The sequence below is a fragment of the Bombina bombina genome, chromosome 2 (assembly GCF_027579735.1).
Source record: "Bombina bombina isolate aBomBom1 chromosome 2, aBomBom1.pri, whole genome shotgun sequence".
NCBI classification, from domain to species: Eukaryota; Metazoa; Chordata; class Amphibia; order Anura; family Bombinatoridae; genus Bombina; species Bombina bombina.
Genome location: NC_069500.1, coordinates 1,088,785,615 through 1,088,804,932, shown reverse-complemented (window position 1 = coordinate 1,088,804,932; position 19,318 = coordinate 1,088,785,615). Strand labels below are relative to the sequence as shown.

The 19,318-nt window shown below is 40.6% G+C and overlaps 1 protein-coding gene across 2 annotated transcripts in view; it reads left to right on the top strand.

The window, feature by feature from the left end:
- The window catches only part of PRMT9 (protein arginine methyltransferase 9), a 112,138-nt gene extending 94,358 nt beyond the window's left edge, over positions 1-17,780 (top strand). Inside the window, exons 8-12 of one of the 2 annotated variants that reach the window (XM_053703721.1) lie at positions 2,292-2,475; positions 3,302-3,857; positions 5,478-5,631; positions 6,304-6,435; positions 16,706-17,780. In XM_053703721.1, the coding sequence (XP_053559696.1) occupies positions 2,292-2,475; positions 3,302-3,857; positions 5,478-5,631; positions 6,304-6,435; positions 16,706-16,924 (1,245 nt within the window). In that variant the 3' untranslated portion in view covers positions 16,925-17,780. Of the gene's footprint in view, positions 1-2,291; positions 2,476-3,172; positions 3,858-5,477; positions 5,632-6,303; positions 6,436-16,705 lie in introns of both variants that reach the window. The other variant, XM_053703720.1, reaches the window with a different exon arrangement.
- Positions 17,781-19,318: the final 1,538 nt, after the last annotated feature.

The window sequence follows — 19,318 nt, the reverse complement described above, 5'->3', positions numbered from 1 at the left end:
ATCCGGGGGAGTGGGAACTCCATCCGGAAATCTTTGCCCAAGTCACTCACCTGTGGGGCATTCCAGACATGGATCTGATGGCCTCTCGTCAGAACTTCAAAGTTCCTTGCTACGGGGCCAGATCCAGGGATCCCAAGGCGGCTCTAGTGGATGCACTAGTAGCACCTTGGACCTTCAAACTAGCTTATGTGTTCCCGCCATTTCCTCTCATCCCCAGGCTGGTAGCCAGGATCAATCAGGAGAGGGCGTCGGTGATCTTGATAGCTCCTGCGTGGCCACGCAGGACTTGGTATGCAGATCTGGTGAATATGTCATCGGCTCCACCTTGGAAGCTACCTTTGAGACGAGACCTTCTTGTTCAGGGTCCGTTCGAACATCCGAATCTGGTTTCACTCCAGCTGACTGCTTGGAGATTGAACGCTTGATTTTATCGAAGCGAGGATTCTCAGATTCTGTTATCGATACTCTTGTTCAGGCCAGAAAGCCTGTAACTAGAAAGATTTACCACAAAATTTGGAAAAAATATATCTGTTGGTGTGAATCTAAAGGATTCCCTTGGGACAAGGTTAAGATTCCTAGGATTCTATCCTTCCTTCAAGAAGGATTGGAAAAAGGATTATCTGCAAGTTCCCTGAAGGGACAGATTTCTGCCTTGTCGGTATTACTTCACAAAAAGCTGGCAGCTGTGCCAGATGTTCAAGCCTTTGTTCAGGCTCTGGTTAGAATCAAGCCTGTTTACAAACCTTTGACTCCTCCTTGGAGTCTCAATTTAGTTCTTTCAGTTCTTCAGGGGGTTCCGTTTGAACCCTTACATTCCGTTGATATTAAGTTATTATCTTGGAAAGTTTTGTTTTTAGTTGCGATTTCTTCTGCTAGAAGAGTCTCAGAATTATCTGCTCTGCAGTGTTCTCCTCCTTATCTGGTGTTCCATGCAGATAAGGTGGTTTTACATACTAAACCTGGTTTTCTTCCAAAAGTTGTTTCTAACAAAAACATTAACCAGGAGATTATCGTACCTTCTCTGTGTCCAAAACCAGTTTCAAAGAAGGAACGTTTGTTGCACAATTTGGATGTTGTTCGCGCTCTAAAATTCTATTTAGATGCTACAAAGGATTTTAGACAAACATCTTCCTTGTTTGTTGTTTATTCAGGTAAAAGGAGAGGTCAAAAAGCAACTTCTACCTCTCTCTCTTTTTGGATTAAAAGCATCATCAGATTGGCTTACGAGACTGCCGGACGGCAGCCTCCCGAAAGAATCACAGCTTATTCCACTAGGACTGTGGCTTCCACATGGGCCTTCAAGAACGAGGCTTCTGTTGATCAGATATGTAGGGCAGCGACTTGGTCTTCACTGCACACTTTTACCAAATTTTACAAGTTTGATACTTTTGCTTCTTCTGAGGCTATTTTTGGGAGAAAGGTTTTGCAAGCCGTGGTGCCTTCCATTTAGGTGACCTGATTTGCTCCCTCCCTTCATCCGTGTCCTAAAGCTTTGGTATTGGTTCCCACAAGTAAGGATGACGCCGTGGACCGGACACACCTATGTTGGAGAAAACAGAATTTATGTTTACCTGATAAATTTCTTTCTCCAACGGTGTGTCCGGTCCACGGCCCGCCCTGGTTTTTTAATCAGGTCTGATAATTTATTTTCTTTAACTACAGTCACCACGGTACCATATGGTTTCTCCTATGCAAATATTCCTCCTTAACGTCGGTCGAATGACTGGGGTAGGCGGAGCCTAGGAGGGATCATGTGACCAGCTTTGCTGGGCTCTTTGCCATTTCCTGTTGGGGAAGAGAATATCCCACAAGTAAGGATGACGCCGTGGACCGGACACACCGTTGGAGAAAGAAATTTATCAGGTAAACATAAATTCTGTTTTTCCCTTGTGCGCCACTCGTAATCTAGCCCTTAATTGGTTTATGGTAGATGTCTGATGAGTGAATGTAGAGGTGATTGTAGTGAATGATAAGTGTGATTATGTGGTTTATGATTAGTGGGTGGAGTTACGGGTCTGGTTACATGGCTTGGGCAACAATTCAGAGAAAACACCACATCAGTCTTCTTTCAAGAGAAATTGACACAGCAGAGCTTGCTTCTTGATCTGGATTTTTGTTCTGATCATGCTCTTCTCATTATAGAGTTGATAATACATATTGCATTGGTAATAACACTTTTTTTATGTTGTGGGATTTAAATGCATAGTTATTTTACAGTTATCTTTTATTGAGTGGATGGATTTTCTGTAGAAAATTGTGTAACCATTTTTACACTCTCTTTTTGTGTCTAGGACTTGGAAAGCATCGCTTCAGGAAAAGGCTGTAGGATATATGTACCCATAAATGAACAAGGCTGTTTAGATGCTTTTGTAACCTGGTTTGTCCTTCACTTGGATAATGATCACAACTTGTCCACAGGACCAAATGAAGAGACCTGCTGGGAACAGGCCGTCTTTCCTGTACAGAACCTCTCAGGTGAGTTGTCAGCAGTAAAGAAAAAATTAATCTTTTAAGATTCAGGTAAAACATGCAATTTTCTATTTTACTTCTTTTATATAATTTGCTTCACTCTCTTAGAATTTTTTGTTGAAAAGCCTACCTAGGTATGCTCGGCAACAGCAATGCACTACTGAGAGCTAGTTGCTGATTGGTGACTGCATATGAATAACTCTTCTCATTGGCTCATCCGATATTTTCAGCTAGATCCCAGTAGTGCATATAAGTTAATTGGAAATTTGTTTAAAATTGTATTCTCTAACTGAATCATAGAAGACAGATTTTGGGTTTCATGTACTTTTAAGCAAAGATGGCAAATTCAAAAACAGTAGACTAGTTAATGAAATTACTTGAAGTAAAGTTATTAAACTCAGTGTTAAGATTAGTTAATAAAAAATGATATGAGTCTAAAGCTATAACTCGTTAAAGTAACAGTCAAGGTTAAAATAAAGTTCCCTTTAATCGATTCCTAAGCACCAAAAATATTTGACAATTCTTTTCAGTAGGTTTCTCCATCTGTCCCAAATGCATCTGCTTTTTTTAAATTAATTTTAATGAGCAACTAGTGGTCTAGCCAATCCAAAGGTGACCACTTGCCGCAATAAAATGATCTAAAACCAGTGTGAGTGAACAGTCTCACCACTGATTTTTTTTAAATGCGTTTGTTTTTCCACAGATGAAGACTGTACTGTATCCCCCGGGGACACACTAGTAGTTGATGTATCCTGTCCTGATTGCTACTTGAGGTTAGATCTTGTTGGTGTTACTAAAGCTGTAAATGTTGAAAATGGGTCGTGTAATGCAGAAAACATGGTCTTGGGAAACGAGGCTGAATTGTGTGATGCTTTGGCGAGTCTGCACACCACCAACCAACTGGACAGAGGCAAAACTAAGTGCATTCTGGAACCCAATGAAATCGCCCTATTGAATAACATTACATACCACGAGAGCTTCAAGGCTGCAATCCGTAAAGTGATTTCTTCACTGGCATCAATAGACAAAAGCCGCAGTGCCTCTATGAATGAGGAAACCCCTGTAGAGATGGTTGCTGAAGATCCTCTATATGTGCTGGATGTATCTGAAGGATTTTCAATTCTACCTCTTATTGCTGCACAAAGCGGTAACGTTAAATCCTACAGCTCTGTTGAAAAGGATCAGCACTGCGTTGCTCTTGAGAAGTTGTCAGAAAGAAATGGACTTGATAAAGACAAACTGGAATTCTGGTTAAGCAAGCTGGAGGCAGATGGCAATGTTTTACAGAGGCCCAAATCTGACAAGTTGTGGAGCATAATTATTCTTGATGTAATTGAGACATGTGGTCTGATCCAGCAAGAGGTGATGGAGAAAGCTGCTATAGCCAGGTAGATCAGTTGTATTTAAACAGACATTACTGCATAGTAGCTATAAGCAGCGAAACACTGCAAAATATCTACATACAAAACGCAAGCTTTAAAAGAATTTAGAATGTTATTTGGTTAGAAAATTGTGCATTATATTGCAGTCTAGGGGTATACCTCTTTAAAAAAGCCTCTTGAGCATATTTAGTTTGTCTGTTTTACTGTGGCCTATTTACCCATTAGCCGCTGAGCCATTCCGCACCCCTTTGCTGAGCTGTTTTGGATAATTTAGAAGCTACACACATTTATGTATTACTGGAAGTCATTTTACAGTGAGAACCCCCACACTATGAGTACAGTGATCACCTTGATATTGAAATATATATATATATATATATATATATATATATATATATATATATATATATATATATATATATATATACAGTATACAATTTTAAAAAGATGGGCGACTTTTTTTGATGAACTGTTATAAGTTCCTAGAAATCAAAAACGGCAAAAAGTGTGTGTTTTCTTTCAATTAGTGCTTCAGCGTTTTATCCTCAAGTCGCACACCAGTTTAAAGTGGGTATAACAGTAAAAGTACATTACAATGTTTTCTTAGTATGCATAGTTACACATTTTATGGGGTATTATTATTATACTTTATTTATAAAGCGCCAACATATTCCGCAGCGGTGTCCATGGCTACAATGTTAAATAAAATAGTGATATAAACTTGTAAGAGACAATCCAAAATTTGACAAATACAGGAGGAATTGAGGGTCATACTTCTATGAGAACCTACAATTTTTATATAGTATTCAATATGTTTATGCTGTAGTGTTTATCTACTTAAAGGGCCATAATAACCAAATGTTTAAACACTTGAAAGTGATGCAGTATAGCTGACTAGAAAATATCACCTGAACATCTCTATGTAAAAAAGAAAGATATTTTACCTCAAAAGTTTCTCAGTAGCCACATCCCATTGTAAAGGACTTCTAAGCAGCATATCAGTATGTCTGTCCCGGGACAGCTGAAGGGTTGAGCCTCGTGCACTTGTATGTTATTTCCCTATTCAGTGTAAGGAAGTTTACAATGAAATCTCATGAGAGTTAAGTCAAATCTCATGAGATCACAGTAAAAGAGTTCATGACCTCAGCACTGCTGATGCTGATTGGCTGCTGTTTTCTTCATTTTTTCATTTCTTAATTTTTTTTTTTACCTGCACCTGGGCTGCAGCTGAGTATAACTTTTTACACAGAACTTACTCTGCTGAGCTGAGGAGATTGTGAGGTAGAATATCTTACTTTTTTACATAGAGATGCTCAGGTGATATTTTCAGCTTTTTACAGTTATACTGCATCGGTTTCAAGTGATTTAGCATATGAGTATTATGTCCCTTTAATTCTTGAATTCATAAGTTGTTAATACAAACAGCATTTAATATCAGTTTAATTTAAACAACAATGATGTATACATGTACTGCTTAATGTTGTCATGGAAAGGAGCTATATTTTATTCCAGGATACCAAGATAAATAAGTAAATATGATAATAGATGTAAATTGGAAAGTTTTTGTTATGTTTCTCTTTAACACATTGGTTTCATTCACTATATTGTCTTTATTTTGTTCTCTAGGTGTTTACTTCAGTCAGGAGGCAAGATATTCCCTCAGTCTGTGGTGATACATGGGCTGCTGATTGAATCAAAGACGTTATTGCAGGAGAGCTCAGTCCAAGGCACAGATCCTACACTTGGCTTAGTTATAGCACCATCTATCAATCAGTTTAAGGTACTGCAGCAAAATATAGTGTTACTGCAATATTAAATATTCATTGCGATTTACATACTAGGACTTTCTCAATGATTTAATCTTGGCTAGGTTTTTCTTTGTTTCCTTTGAATCTCTGAAGGAAGTCAGTGCTATGCAGAAAAGATAGTTACACATACAACATTAGTAACACAAATGTTACCTGAAAATACATAGACTGCTGTGTGTGAAGATTTGTGATAAAACATACTTTCAGAGCAGCTTTTTGTATAATATTTACTCAGGTGATACCCATACACGTCAGTGTAAATTATTGTGACGTCTGTTCTAGACGATTTTCACTAGATCAGCACTTCTAAAACTAGTCTGATTACAAATCAACAGCTCAGTTTGCTCTCACACTAGTGCAATGAGCTTATCAACTATTCAGCTGCCAAATAACTTTCAAGATCAGCACGAGGTTCATGACTATAGTGATGTTCTGGATGATTAAAAAAGGGCTACTTTTATTGTTTGAATAATACACATTAATATTGCCATTATTAATCTTTATGCAGTAATCTGTCCTTAGCTATTTTTGTTGCCAGTCTTTCCATGGGGTTTTATAGAATATGAAGCAGCACTGGTTCTAAAGGATGTCGGTTACTACTCAATTTACTGAAGGAAAAAACCTTCTGTCATTGTTTTCCACAGGTCCCAGTTCATGTCTTTCTGACTCTATCTACTCTTCCGTGTGTTCCTTTAAGTGACCCAATAGAACTGCTGAGACTGGATTTAATGAATCCTTATTTGAACACTTTAAGCAACTGTGTTACTGAAATAAAGGTAAGACTGATAATGCCTTGGATATTGAACCATGTTCTCTTATGATTGCACCATGCTGAGTTGAGTTGGGGGTTTGCTATGATTGATTATCAAGTCAGCAAATCAAAATGTTTGTATCTATTAGCATTTTTCAATATTCTTAACCATCTAATCATTGAGTGTATGGTAGGCATGAGATGCACAGTGGTGCTCTCTGTCACTAGGCAGTGACACCTATAGATAGCAAGAATTAAGTAATGTAACAATGCAGCAATTGCAAAATATAATCTCTTAATAATGTGTTAAACCTATATATTGTTTCTCTTTTTAAATTCAATCTTGTCAAATTAAAAATATTTCACCTACTTAAAGAATGTTATATCAATAACCTAATTATTATTTATTTATAATCAATATTTACTAGAGTGCTTATTGTGATAATGTAAAACCGGGTTTTAACAGAGTGCTCCACTAGGATTTTCAGGATATTATGATTAAAGGGACAGTCTACTCCATCATTTTTATTGTTTAAAAAGATAGGTAGTCCCTTTATAATCCATTCCCCAGTTTTGCATCACCAACACAGTTATATTAATATACTTTTCCTTCTAAAGGGGAAGAGAGTCCACGGCTTCATTCATTGAATTCATGGGAATTAAGAACCTGGATACCAGGAGGAGGCAAAGACACCCCAGCCAAAGGCTTAAATACCTCCCCCACTTCCCACATCCCCAGTCATTCTTTGCCTTTCGTCACAGGAGGACGGCAGAGAAGTGCCGAAGATCGGAGTAGTCTCTTATGGAGGGTAGTACTCTTCAGAATGGACTGGAGTTTTAAGTATTCCTGTCAGCCTTACAGAGAGAGCCTGGGCGAAAGTTAGAGTCCGGAGATGCAGGGAGAGTCTTTCTGCGAAACCATCCAGACTCATATTAACAGCAATCAGCGTTGACAAGTTTTGCTGCCTGCTTTTTACACTCAAGTCCATGTCAGGAGCGAGGTTACTAACCTGTCACACTTGAAGGGCCGTGTTCCTGTTCTACGGCGTAGATTCTGGTAAGATCGTTTCATTTTTTATTACATAATGATAACACGGAAGACAGGGTCACAGTGTGACACCTTTTATCTTTAAAGAATCAAGGGTTAATATTCCTGGAAAGGGGATTATTGAACAGGGGGGGTTTATACATGATATTGTTTATTGTGTCATTGCTGCGTTATGTGCGAGATGAGGCTCTGGCAATGTGTGGAACTTTCAGGTGACTTACTGGAGTATTGCATGGCCATTTTTGGCACGTTTTCTGCCTAGGCAGGGGTGGTCCTGTGAGGCATTCCCTGTGACGGGTGTGGCTATCTCTTCCTCTGTTGATCAGCGGCACAGGAGACAAAACGGTTTCTGTAGTCCGGGTCCTAGGAGGTGGTGAGTGCCCAGGCCATTGGAGGTTATAAAGGTGCCTAATTATTAAGTTAATCTAGTGTAATAACAGCGCAAGCTAAGGAGGACTCTGACGCATTAGAGGGTTCTCCCTCTTTAACAAGGTCTCATTCTTGTATTTTATTGTGAGGAGGTTCTGGTAGAACAGCCTGCTCAACTATGTTCCACATGCTTTAACAAAGTTACGACATCTAAAAGTAAACGGATGTCTAATACTACTGAGCCGTCCACCTCTGAGGGTTCCCCATCCCGTGAGGTGCGTTCCCTGCATTCATCTCCAATTGCACATGCAGCGCCCTAGGGTACACCCATTACTCCTGCGGGAGAGATTCGTTGGCCGTAAGATTTTGCAGATCAACTGCAAACTGCGGTATCGAAAGTGATCCATGCCTTACCACATTCTGCTAAGCGTAAGTCATATCATGGCGGCCCGGCCCAGGGGTATGAAAATATCAGAGGCGTTATATGACAAGGCCCACTCCGACTCTTCAAAGGAGGCCCCTTCTGGGTCGGAGTCCATGTCATCTAAACCTCCGGCTGCGGAGGAGCCTGACTTAAGGTTTAGGATAGAGAACTTGCGCTTTTTGCTGAAGCAAGTGCTTGCTACTCTGGAGGTTCTGGAACCAAAGCTTCCGGAGGAACCTGCGATTCCTAAGCTTGATAAGGTTTATGAGGACAGGGTGGTGCCTCAGGCCTTCCCGGTTCCTGTTAAGATGGCTAATATTATTAAGAATGAATGGGAGCGATTAGGTTCTTCCTTTTCCCCTTCTTCCTTTAAGAAACAGTTCCACGTTCCGGACTCTCAGCTTGAGCTGTGTGGTACTATCCCTAAGGTGGATGGTGCTATCTCCACGCTCGCGAAGCGTACAACTATTCCCCTCGAGAATAGTTAGTCGTTTAAAGAGCCAATGGATAAAAGTTGGAAAACATGTTAAGGAAGATGTTTCAACACACAGGATTTATTTTTGAGCCGGCAGCGGCCGTAGCCATGGTTGCCGGAGCTGCAACATATTGTTGTGAATCCCTGTGTGAAATGGTCGAGGGGAAGACTTCTTACAGGATAAGATTAAGGCACTGAAGGTCACCAATTCTTTCATCTGTGATGCCAATATCCAAATTATTCGCCTGAACGCTGTGTGGTTTTTCCATTTTAGCTTGCAGGGCTCTGTGGCTAAAGTCTTGGTCTGTGGACATGACCTCTAAGTCGAGGCTGTTGTCCCTGCCTTTTCAAGGAAAGATTGGATTTGATCATATCCACGGTTACGGGAGGCACGGGAGCTTTCCTACCACAGGATAAGAAGGCTAAGCCTAAAGGATCTACTTTTCGTCCCTTTCGTGTAGACAATGCCTAGCGCCAGCAGCCCGCCGCAAAAACGGACCAAGGGAACTTGGAAGCCGGGTCATTCTTGGAACAAGTCTAAGCAGAGCAAGAGGTCCGCCGAGACAAAATCGGAATTAAGGGGCGGTTCCCGACTGGCCCCGGACCAAGTAGGGGGCAGATTATCTCTCTTCTCAGAAGCCTGGTTACAGAATGTTCAGGACCCTTGGGTTCTGGATGTTGTCGCCCAGGGTTACAGGATAGGGTTCAGATCCCATCCGCCCAGGGGCAGATTCCTCCTGTCAAACCTGTCTTCAAGACCATAAAAGAGAGAGGCCTTTCTAGAGTGTGTAAGGGATCCCTCCTCTCTCTGCGTTATTGTTCCAGTACCCCTAGCAGAAAGGGGTCTAGGGTACTATTCAAACCTTTTTGTGGTTCCAAAGGAGGAGGGAACGTTCCGCCCGATTCTGGACCTAAAGTGTTTAAACAAGTTTCTGAGTGTTCCATCGTTCAAAATGGAAACAATCAGATCTATTCTGCCCCTAGTTCAAGAGGGACAGTTCATGACAACTATAGACTTGGATGCTTACCTTCATGTGCCAATCCACAGGGACCACTTTAAGTTCCTAAGTTTTGCGTCTCTGGACCAACACTTCCAGTTTGTGGCCCTCCCCTTTGGTCTGGCGACGGCCCTGAGAGTCTCCACAAAGGTTCTGGGAGCACTACTTGCAGTGGCCAGGCGCTGTCACTCAGTCTAGCAGAGGATCATTCAAGGGCTCTTCTTCTTTTGCTCCAATCTCACGGTTGGAAGATCAACTCAGGAAATAGTTCCCTGGTTCCCAGCAACAGGGTGGAGTTCCTGGGCATGATAATAGACTCTATGTCCATGAAGATATTTCTCGCAAACCATCGACGCAGGAAGATTGCTCTTCAGTCCTCCCCAAGCCCCCCTCGGTGGCTCAGTGTATGGAGGTGATCGGACTTATGGTTTTCAGCATAGACGTCATTCCATTCGCCAGATTCCATCTCAGACCTCTTTGTGCATTGTGCATGTTGAGACAGTGGAACGGCAATCATTCAGATCTATCACAGCAGATATCCATGGATGCTCAGACTCGGACCTCCCTCTCTTGGTGGATCTGTCCTGAGCAACTGTCCATGGGGACATCCTTCTTGAGACTGTCCTGGGAGATTGTAACAACGAACGCGAGTCTGGCAGGATGGGGAGCTTTTTGGGGTTCCAGGATGGCACAAGGAAAATGGTCCCGGGAGGAGTCTCTCCTTCCAATAAATATTCTAGAACTCCAAGAAATCTACAATGCTCTGAAGGCATGGCCTTCTCTGGGGTTGTTCAGCTTCATCAGATTCCAGACCGACAACATTACCTCGGTGGCTTACATCAGCCATCAGGGGAGTAAGAGGAGCTCCCTAGCCATGAGGGAGGTGTCTCGGATCTTGGAATGGGCGGAGTCCCACGGCTGTTTTCTTTCAGCGATTTACATTCCAGGTGTGGACAACTGGGAAGCAGAATTTCTTAGCAGGCAATCCTTCCATCCGGGGGAATGGTCTCTTCACCCCGAAGTATTTGCAGAGATTTGTATCTGGTGGGGAACAACGGAGATGGAACTCATGGCGTCCAGACTCAATTGCAAGCTACCCCGATATGGGTCGAAGTCCAGGGATCCCCAGGCAGAGCTGATAGATGCCTTAGCGGTGCCTTGGGGGTTCAGCCTAGCTTACATTTCTCCACCGTTGCCACTTCTATCTCGGGTAGTGGCACGCATCAAACAGGAGTGAGCTTCGGCCATTCTGATTGCTCCATCGTGGCCACGGAGGACGTGGTTTGCGGATCTGGTGGGGATGTCATCCTCATCCGCCGTGGAGGTTACCCTGTCGTAGTGATATGCTGGAACAGGGTCCTTTTCAACATCAAAATCTCGATTCTCTGAGGCTGACTGCATGGAGAATGAACGCCTAGTCTTGGCCAAGAGAGGCTTTTTTTAAAAGTGTGATTGATACTCTAATTCAGGCAAGGAAGCCAGTCATTCGTCGCATCTACCATAAGGTGTGGAGGACTTGCGTGTCCTGGTATGAGAAGCATGGATATCCTTGGCATAAGGTGAAGGTATCCAGGATTCCGTCCTTTCTCCTGGACGATTTGGAGAGGGGTCTTGCCGCTAGTTCCTTAAAGGGACAGATTTCGGCATTATTAGTCTTGTTAAATAGGAGACTCGCTGAGCTTCCTGACATCCATTCTTTTGTTCAGGCTCTCTAGAATCAGGCCTGTCTTTAGACAGTATGCTCCCCCATGGAACTTAAACTTGGTCCTTAAGGTATTGCAGAGGGTTCCGTTTGAGCCTATGCATTCCATTGACATTAAGATTATGTCCTGGAAGGTTCTCTTCCTGTTGGCCATTGCATCGGCACGCAGAGTATCTGAACTGTCTGCCTTGCAAAGTGAGCCTCCTTATCTGGTTTTTCATGCAGATAAGGCTGTGCTTCGCACTGGTTTGGGGATTCTTCCCAAGGTGGTGTCTAACCGTAACATCAGTCAGGAAATTGTGGTTCCTTCTTTGTGTTCTAACCCTTTTTCTAAGGAGAGGTTACTTCATGATCTAGATGTGGTTTGTGCACTGACGTTCTATCTTCAGGCAACGAAAGGATTTCAGACAGTCTTTTTGTGGTGTATTCAGGGAAGCATAAGGGGCAGAAGGCCTCTTCTACTTCTTTGTCTTTTTGGTTGAGGAGCTTGATTCGCTTGCCTATGAGACAGCGGGACATAAGCCTCCTCAGAGGATCATGGCTCATTCAACTAAAGCTGGGGCTTCGTCTTGGGCCTTCAAGAATGAGGCATTTATGAAGCAAATTTGTAAGGCGGCTACCTTGGTCCTCCTTACACACTTTTACAAAGTTTTACAAATTTGATGTTTTTGCTTCTGCGGAAGCTGTTTTTGGGAGATGGGTTTTGCAGACTGTGGTGCCCTCAGATTAGGGTCTGCCTTTTCCCTCCTGGGTTCATTCAGTGTCCTCTAGAGCTTGGGTATATGTTCCCAACAGTAATGAATGAAGCCGTAGACTCTCCTCCCCTTTAGATGGAAAACATAAATTATGCTTACCTGATAATTTAATTTCCATCGAGGGGAGGAGAGTCCATGGCTCCCGCCTGTTTCTCCGATGGGCGGACCTAAATTTAAATAATCTTCTGTCAACATTTATACTCTATTTCTCCTACTGGGGGATGAGGGAAGTGGGGGAGGTATTTAAGCCTTTGGCTGGGGTGTCTTTGCCTCTTCCTGGTGGCTAGGTTATTAACCCCTTAATGACCACAGCACTTTTCCATTTTCTGTCCGTTTGGGACCAAGGCTATTTTTACATTTTTGCGGTGTTTGTGTTTAGCTGTAATTTTCTTCTTACTCATTTACTGTACCCACACATATTATATACCGTTTTTCTCGCCATTAAATGGACTTTCTAAAGATACCATTATTTTCATCATATCTTATAATTTACTATAAAAAAAATGATAAAATATGAGGAAAAATGGAAAAAAACACACTTTTTCTAACTTTGAGCCCCAAAATCTGTTACATATCTACAACCACCAAAAAACACCCATGCTAAATAGTTTCTAAATTTTGTCCTGAGTTTAGAAATACCCAATGTTTACATGTTCTTTGCTTTTTTTGCAAGTTATAGGGCCATAAATACAAGTAGCACTTTGCTATTTCCAAACCATTTTTTTCCAAAATTAGCGCTAGTTACATTAGAACACTAATATCTTTCAGGAATCCCTGAATATCCCTTGACATGTATATATTTTTTTTAGTAGACATCCCAAAGTATTGATCTAGGCCCATTTTGGTATATTTCATACCACCATTTTCACCGCCAAATGCGATCAAATACAAAAAATCGTTCACTTTTTCACAAACTTTCGGTTTCTCACTGAAATTATTTACAAACAACTTGTGCAATTATGGCATAAATGGTTGTAAATTCTTCTCTGGGATCCCCTTTGTTCAGAAATAGCAGACATATATGGCTTTGGCGTTGCTTTTTGGTAATTAGAAGGCCGCTAAATGCCACTGCGCACCACAAGTGTATTATGCCCAGCAGTTAAGGGGTTAATTAGGGAGCTTTTAGGGAGCTTGTAGGGTTAATTTTAGCTTTAGTGTAGTGTAGTAGACAACCCCAAGTATTGATCTAGGCACATTTTGGTATATTTCATGCCACCATTTCACCGCCAAATGCGATCAAATTAAAAAAAACGTAAATTTTTTCACAATTTTAGGTTTCTCACTGAAATCATTTACAAACAGCTTGTGCAATTATGGCACAAATGGTTGTAAATGCTTGTCTGGGATCCCCTTTGTTCAGAAATAGCAGACATATATGACTTTGGCGTTGCTTTCTGGTAATTAGAAGGCCGCTAAATCCTGCTGCGCCTCACACGTGTATTATGGCTAGCAGTGAAGGGGTTAATTAGGGAGTTTGTAGGGAGCTTGCAGGGTTAATTTTAGCTTTAGTGTAGAGATCAGCCTCCCATCTGACACATCCCACCCCCTGATCCCTCCCAAACAGCTCCCTTCCCTCCCCCAGCCCACAATTGTCCCCGCCATCTTAAGTACTGGCAGAAAGTCTGCCAGTACTAAAATAAAAGGGTTTTAAAAAAATAAATACATTTTTTTTAGCATATTTACATATGCTACTGTGTAGGATCCCCCCCTTAGCCCCCAACCTCCCTGATCTCCCCCAAAACCGCTCTCTAACCCTCCCCTCTGCCTTATTGGGGGCCATCTTGGGTACTGGCAGCTGTCTGCCAGTACCCAGTTTGCAATAAAAAGTGCTTTTTTTTTTGTTTTTTGTTTTTTTCTGTAGTGTAGCTTTGTAGCTTCCCCCCCCCCCCACACAGACAAACCCCCACCACCTTGCTGATCGTTTTTTTTTTTTACATTATTTACATTTTTTTTTACATTTTTTATTTCAGCATTTTCTGTAATGTAGCAGTTCCCACCCGCTCCCTCCCCGTGCACGCGCCCGCCCCCACCCTCCCGTGCACGCGCGCACGCCTGTGCGCGCCCCCAGCCACCCCTGCCCACGATCCCGCCCCCCTTCACACAACCAGGGCCATCGATGGCCGCCACCCGCCTCCCGGTCCGGCTCCCACCCACAGAGTGGCTCTCTCTGCACCGGATGGCTTAAAAAGGTTATTGCAGGATGCCTCCATATCGAGGCATCACTGCAATAACCGGAAAGCATCTGGAAGCGAGCAGGATCACTTCCAGCTGCTTTCCACACTGAGGACGTGCAGGGTACGTCCTCAGGCGTTAACTGCCTTTTTTTTGAGGACGTACCCTGCACGTCCTCGGTCGTTAAGGGGTTAATTCCCAACAGTAATGAATGAAGCCGTGGACTCTCCTCCCCTCGATGGAAATGAAATTATCAGGCAAGCATAATTTATGTTTTTACCTCTGATTACCTTGTATCTAAGCCTCTGCAGATTGCCCCTTATCTCAGTTCTTTTGACAGACTTGCATTTTAGCCAATCAGTGCCCTATCATAAGTAACTTCACGGGCGTGAGCACAATCTTATCTATATGGCGCACGTGAACGAATGCCCTTTAGCTGTGAAAAGTGTCAAATGCATTCAGATAAGAGGCGGCCTTCAAGAGCTTAGAAATTAGCATATGAGCTTACCTAGGTTTAGCTTTCAACTAAGAACAAGAGAACAAAGCAAATTTGATGATAAAAGTGAACTGGAAAGTTGTTTAAAATTGCATGCCCTGTCTGAATCGTGAAAGTTTAATTTTTAATAGACTGTCCCTTTAAGAGGGAGAATTAACCATAGATAACATTATCGGGTATAAATACATAGTTTTATTGGTGCAGAAGTATGGCTACATTTACAGATAATGATGATTCACTGATGTCTGAGTTTGGAATTTAGAGCTTGTTTATGTTTATGTATGTCCCATTATTTTAAACTGAGCTTCCACTGTTTCCAAGCTTTGTTTTTCATACATGTGTAACTTTGCATTGCATATGAATGAACCACATGTACAGCTTAAAGGGACATTAAACCCAAAAATGTTCTTTCATTATATAGATAGAGAATACAATTTAAAAAAAAGTTTCCAATTTACTTCTATTATCAAATTTGCTTAGTTCTCATGTTATTCTTTGTTGAAGTGATACCTAGATAGGTAGCGTGCACATGCCTGAAACTCTACATAACAGGATATAGTGCTGCCATCTAGTGCTCCTGCTAATGTATAACATTGTTGCAAAACTGCTGCCATATAGTGCTGTAGACACGTGCACACTCATGGGCTTACACCACAGCTTTTCAACAAAGGATAACAAGAAAAAACGGAAAAAAAATAACAGAAGTAAATTGAAAAGTTGTTTTAAAATTCTATTGGGTTTTAACCCCCTTTAAACAGCTCAAGGGATTGTTATTAAAGGGACATTAAACCCACATTTTCTCTTTTATGATTCAGATAGAGAATACCATTTTAAACAACTTTTTAATTTACTTCTGTTATCTAATTTGCTTCATTCTCTTGATATTCCTTCCTGAAAAGGGTACGTCTAGATAGGCTCAGTAGCTTCTGATTGGTGGCTGCACATATTTGCCTCATGTGATTGGCTCACCCATGTGCATTGCTATTTCTTTAACAAAGGATATCTAAATAATGAAGCACATTAGATAATAGAAGTAAATTGGAATTTTGTTTAAAATTGTATTCTCTGTCTGAATCATGAAAGAAACATTTTGGGTTTAATGTCCCTTTAAATTTGGCTCAGAGAACTTTAAATCACACAGCTCTATGCAAAATCAAACTTTTATTGTCAAATCTACAATATAAAAATATGTATAAATAAACATATGTGCATTTGTTATTCAAAATTATGCAAAGCGTTGCAAATAATAAAGAGGCGTATATTTTAACACATGCAAATATTCGCCAAGAACGTATATTGTTGCAGGACATATTGTAAGCGTATTGTGTAAAATACAAGCACTTAGGCTAAATTGCATCAAAACTTGCTACAAGAGCTCCTCCTCCTGCTTTTTCAAGCAAATATACAAAATGTTGCTTGATTTTCACTACACAGAAAATCAAGCAATATGCATCCATTTGCTTGAATTAAATGATGAGTTTCTGAATGAGCAGGAAAATAGATGACTTTAAGTGTATGGACACAAATTGTAGGCAAATACATTTGAAAATATACAGTGTGGCTTTATAAATCTTTTTCCAAAGGAAAAAAAATCTGTGTGTTTCCAGCTTCCAGGTGTGCACAGGATTATTTTCATTTAGTTACATGAAACAAAACCTTATTTTATACAAGTGTACCAGAGCCTTTGCATAAAATAGTGAGTGCTATATTGTGTGTATCTTGTCTTTTTTTTAAAAAAAAAATATGCTTGCTGACAAAAAAAACAACATTTTGGCACCATAAATTATTGCCTTGCTTCTAGATTTTGAACACATTTGACGAGTGCTGACTTCATTATTATTTGTTTTCATGTCTAGGTTCACATTTGCAAATCTGGACTGGTCACAGCTGTTCCTTTTTGGTACCAGCTACATCTTGATGAGGGGATATCATTGGATACATCAAGCAAGACGTCACATTGGAAGCAAGCAGCTTTTGTCTTGGACACACCTCTCCCAGTTGAACAAGGGGAAGATGTGTTACTCAGTGTGTACTTCCAAAACAGCAACGTTAACATGACACTGAGGAGGTCTTAGCAGTGAACACTTGGAATTTTCAAAAATCTAAAGATCTTATATTTGAATTCAGCTTTATTCTCACTTTTTATAAGTATGCCTGTATATATTGTTGAAACATTAAAGCAACTTACTACTTTTTTGGGGGCAGAGGGTACATAGAACATGTTTGTTTGTTTTTAAATACTGATTTTAGTGTAAAGATATACAACCACATCAGCAATATGAAACTTTGTAGTTTATAAAGACCCAAAAGAAAAGTTACAACTCCAAAACGGATGATCGATTGACATTAAAAATCCATTTGATCATCTGATGTTCCTCATAAACTAATTTGGCATATGAAATACAATGCATCTAATAATATAGCTCATTCTCAGTGGTATCATTTTCTCTTGTTCTAAACCTAAAGGGACACTCAAGTCAAAATAAACTTTCATGATTCAGATGGAGCATGCAGTTTTAAGACACTTTCCAAATTACGTCTATTATCAAATTTGCACACTTTTTTTTTTTTTAATATTCACACTTTCAGGGAAACAAGATCCTACTGAGCATGTGCACAAGCTCCCAGGGTATATGTATTCTAGTCTGTGATTGGCTGATGTCTGTCACATGACACAGGGGGCTGGAAAATTGGAGAAAAAAATTAATTTGTCAGAAAAAAATAATCTATTGCTTATTTGAAATTCAGAGTAGGTGTTAAATCCATTGTCTTTTTTATGTGCTTGTTAATTATGCAATTCTACTGCATTGAGTGGTCCTTTTAAAAAAGTTTTATTGTGAAACTGTAAAAACAGGCAACCAGATATATTGCCTGTAGATTGTTATATAAATGAGAAACCACATGAAATAAAAACTGCACCCCAACCTGAAAGACTTGCATCTGTCATGATCACAGTCCAAATATGATGAACAAATTAAGCCCCTTGAATGATGGGTTGATTATCCATCCACCAAGACAGGGATTGCCATGTTCTGAAATCCAGAAAAATCCTTTGTGAAAGCAGAGTATGAGCCCTGCACCATTGACAAAGCATACAAAGATGGAGAGGCCTCGTAAAACAGAACAAAAGGAAAAGCATCTGATGTTGCTATCATCAGACCTACCACCTCCATACAAAAGGGCTACAGAGTGAAAAAACAGACTGAAGTCTTGAACAAGCTGAGGTTAGCTTCAGTGTTCTTTGATCTTTCAGAGAAAGTCTCATGGAAACACCTAAAAAGGTTACTCTGGACTGAGGAGGAAGAGAACGCTTTGGAAAATTGATTATACAACCATGCTTTTGAAGAAACACAAAATGTCTATTGGTTTGAAATACTGCTAAATGTAACGATGAAGTCGGTACCAAGATATCGTCCAGTTAAGGAACAACTGAAATATCCTGAGCTCTTATTACAGTTAAGAATGTTCCCAGAACTTTTTTTAAAAACCCTGGGAGCAGGAGCAAGACTAAATGGAAGAGCAACAATTGAAAGTGCTTGTCCCGGAAAGCAAATCTTAGAAACTGATTTTGATCCAAAACTTTTCCATATGTCCCTTCCTTCTTAAGGACAATGAAGAGGTTGTAATAAAAACCAAAACCCTGTTTCCGATATTGGAACTAGGCCAATAAGTCCCATAGATTCCAGATCTAAGACAAAATGAAAAAGAGTCTCTTGCCTTTCAAGGATTCTTTGGAACATGAGACAGAAGAAACCTTCCCCTGGGAGGTCTCAAACTAAAACTTCTGTATCCCTGAGAAATTATATTTAGAACCAAGGTATACTGAACAGACTGAAACCATACTCCTGGAAAAGGCGCAATCTGCCCTCTACGAAAAAAAAAAAAATCTGGATTGAGGGCCGCACCTTCATGCTGATAATGAAGATGTTAAAGTTTAAATACTAAAGAGGATTAATCCATATCTTGATCTGAGACTGACTACTGATCATCCGATAATTTACCTTTACAAGTCAACCAAACCAAGATCTGAAACCTTTATCTTAACAGACTTCTAGCTAGTAGAAGGATAATCAGACTGACCTTTTACGCTTACTAGAAAGGAGACATAGCCACCAACATTTCTGACACAGTAGAGTGTAGAAAATCTTTTAATCCTGGAGCAAAATCTGAAAAACTCCCCTGTGTAGAACAAACAGAAGGAGGAAAAATACTTTTAGAAGCAAGAGCAGCATTAGTCTGATTAGAATGCATTAAATGATCAATACAAGATTTGCAAAGCTGAGCAGGGGGCATAATACCAACGAGCTTGCAAAACAAACACTGTAGGTAAAAGAGTGTTCAGTGGATCTGGCTTCTAAAGAAACATTTAAAGTATTGGAGACAAAAATCAGTTTGCTCTGTTTTGACAAAAAAGTATAAACCATCTTCAAGGATTAAAACATACAAATAAAGAGAAACAAGCAAAGGTA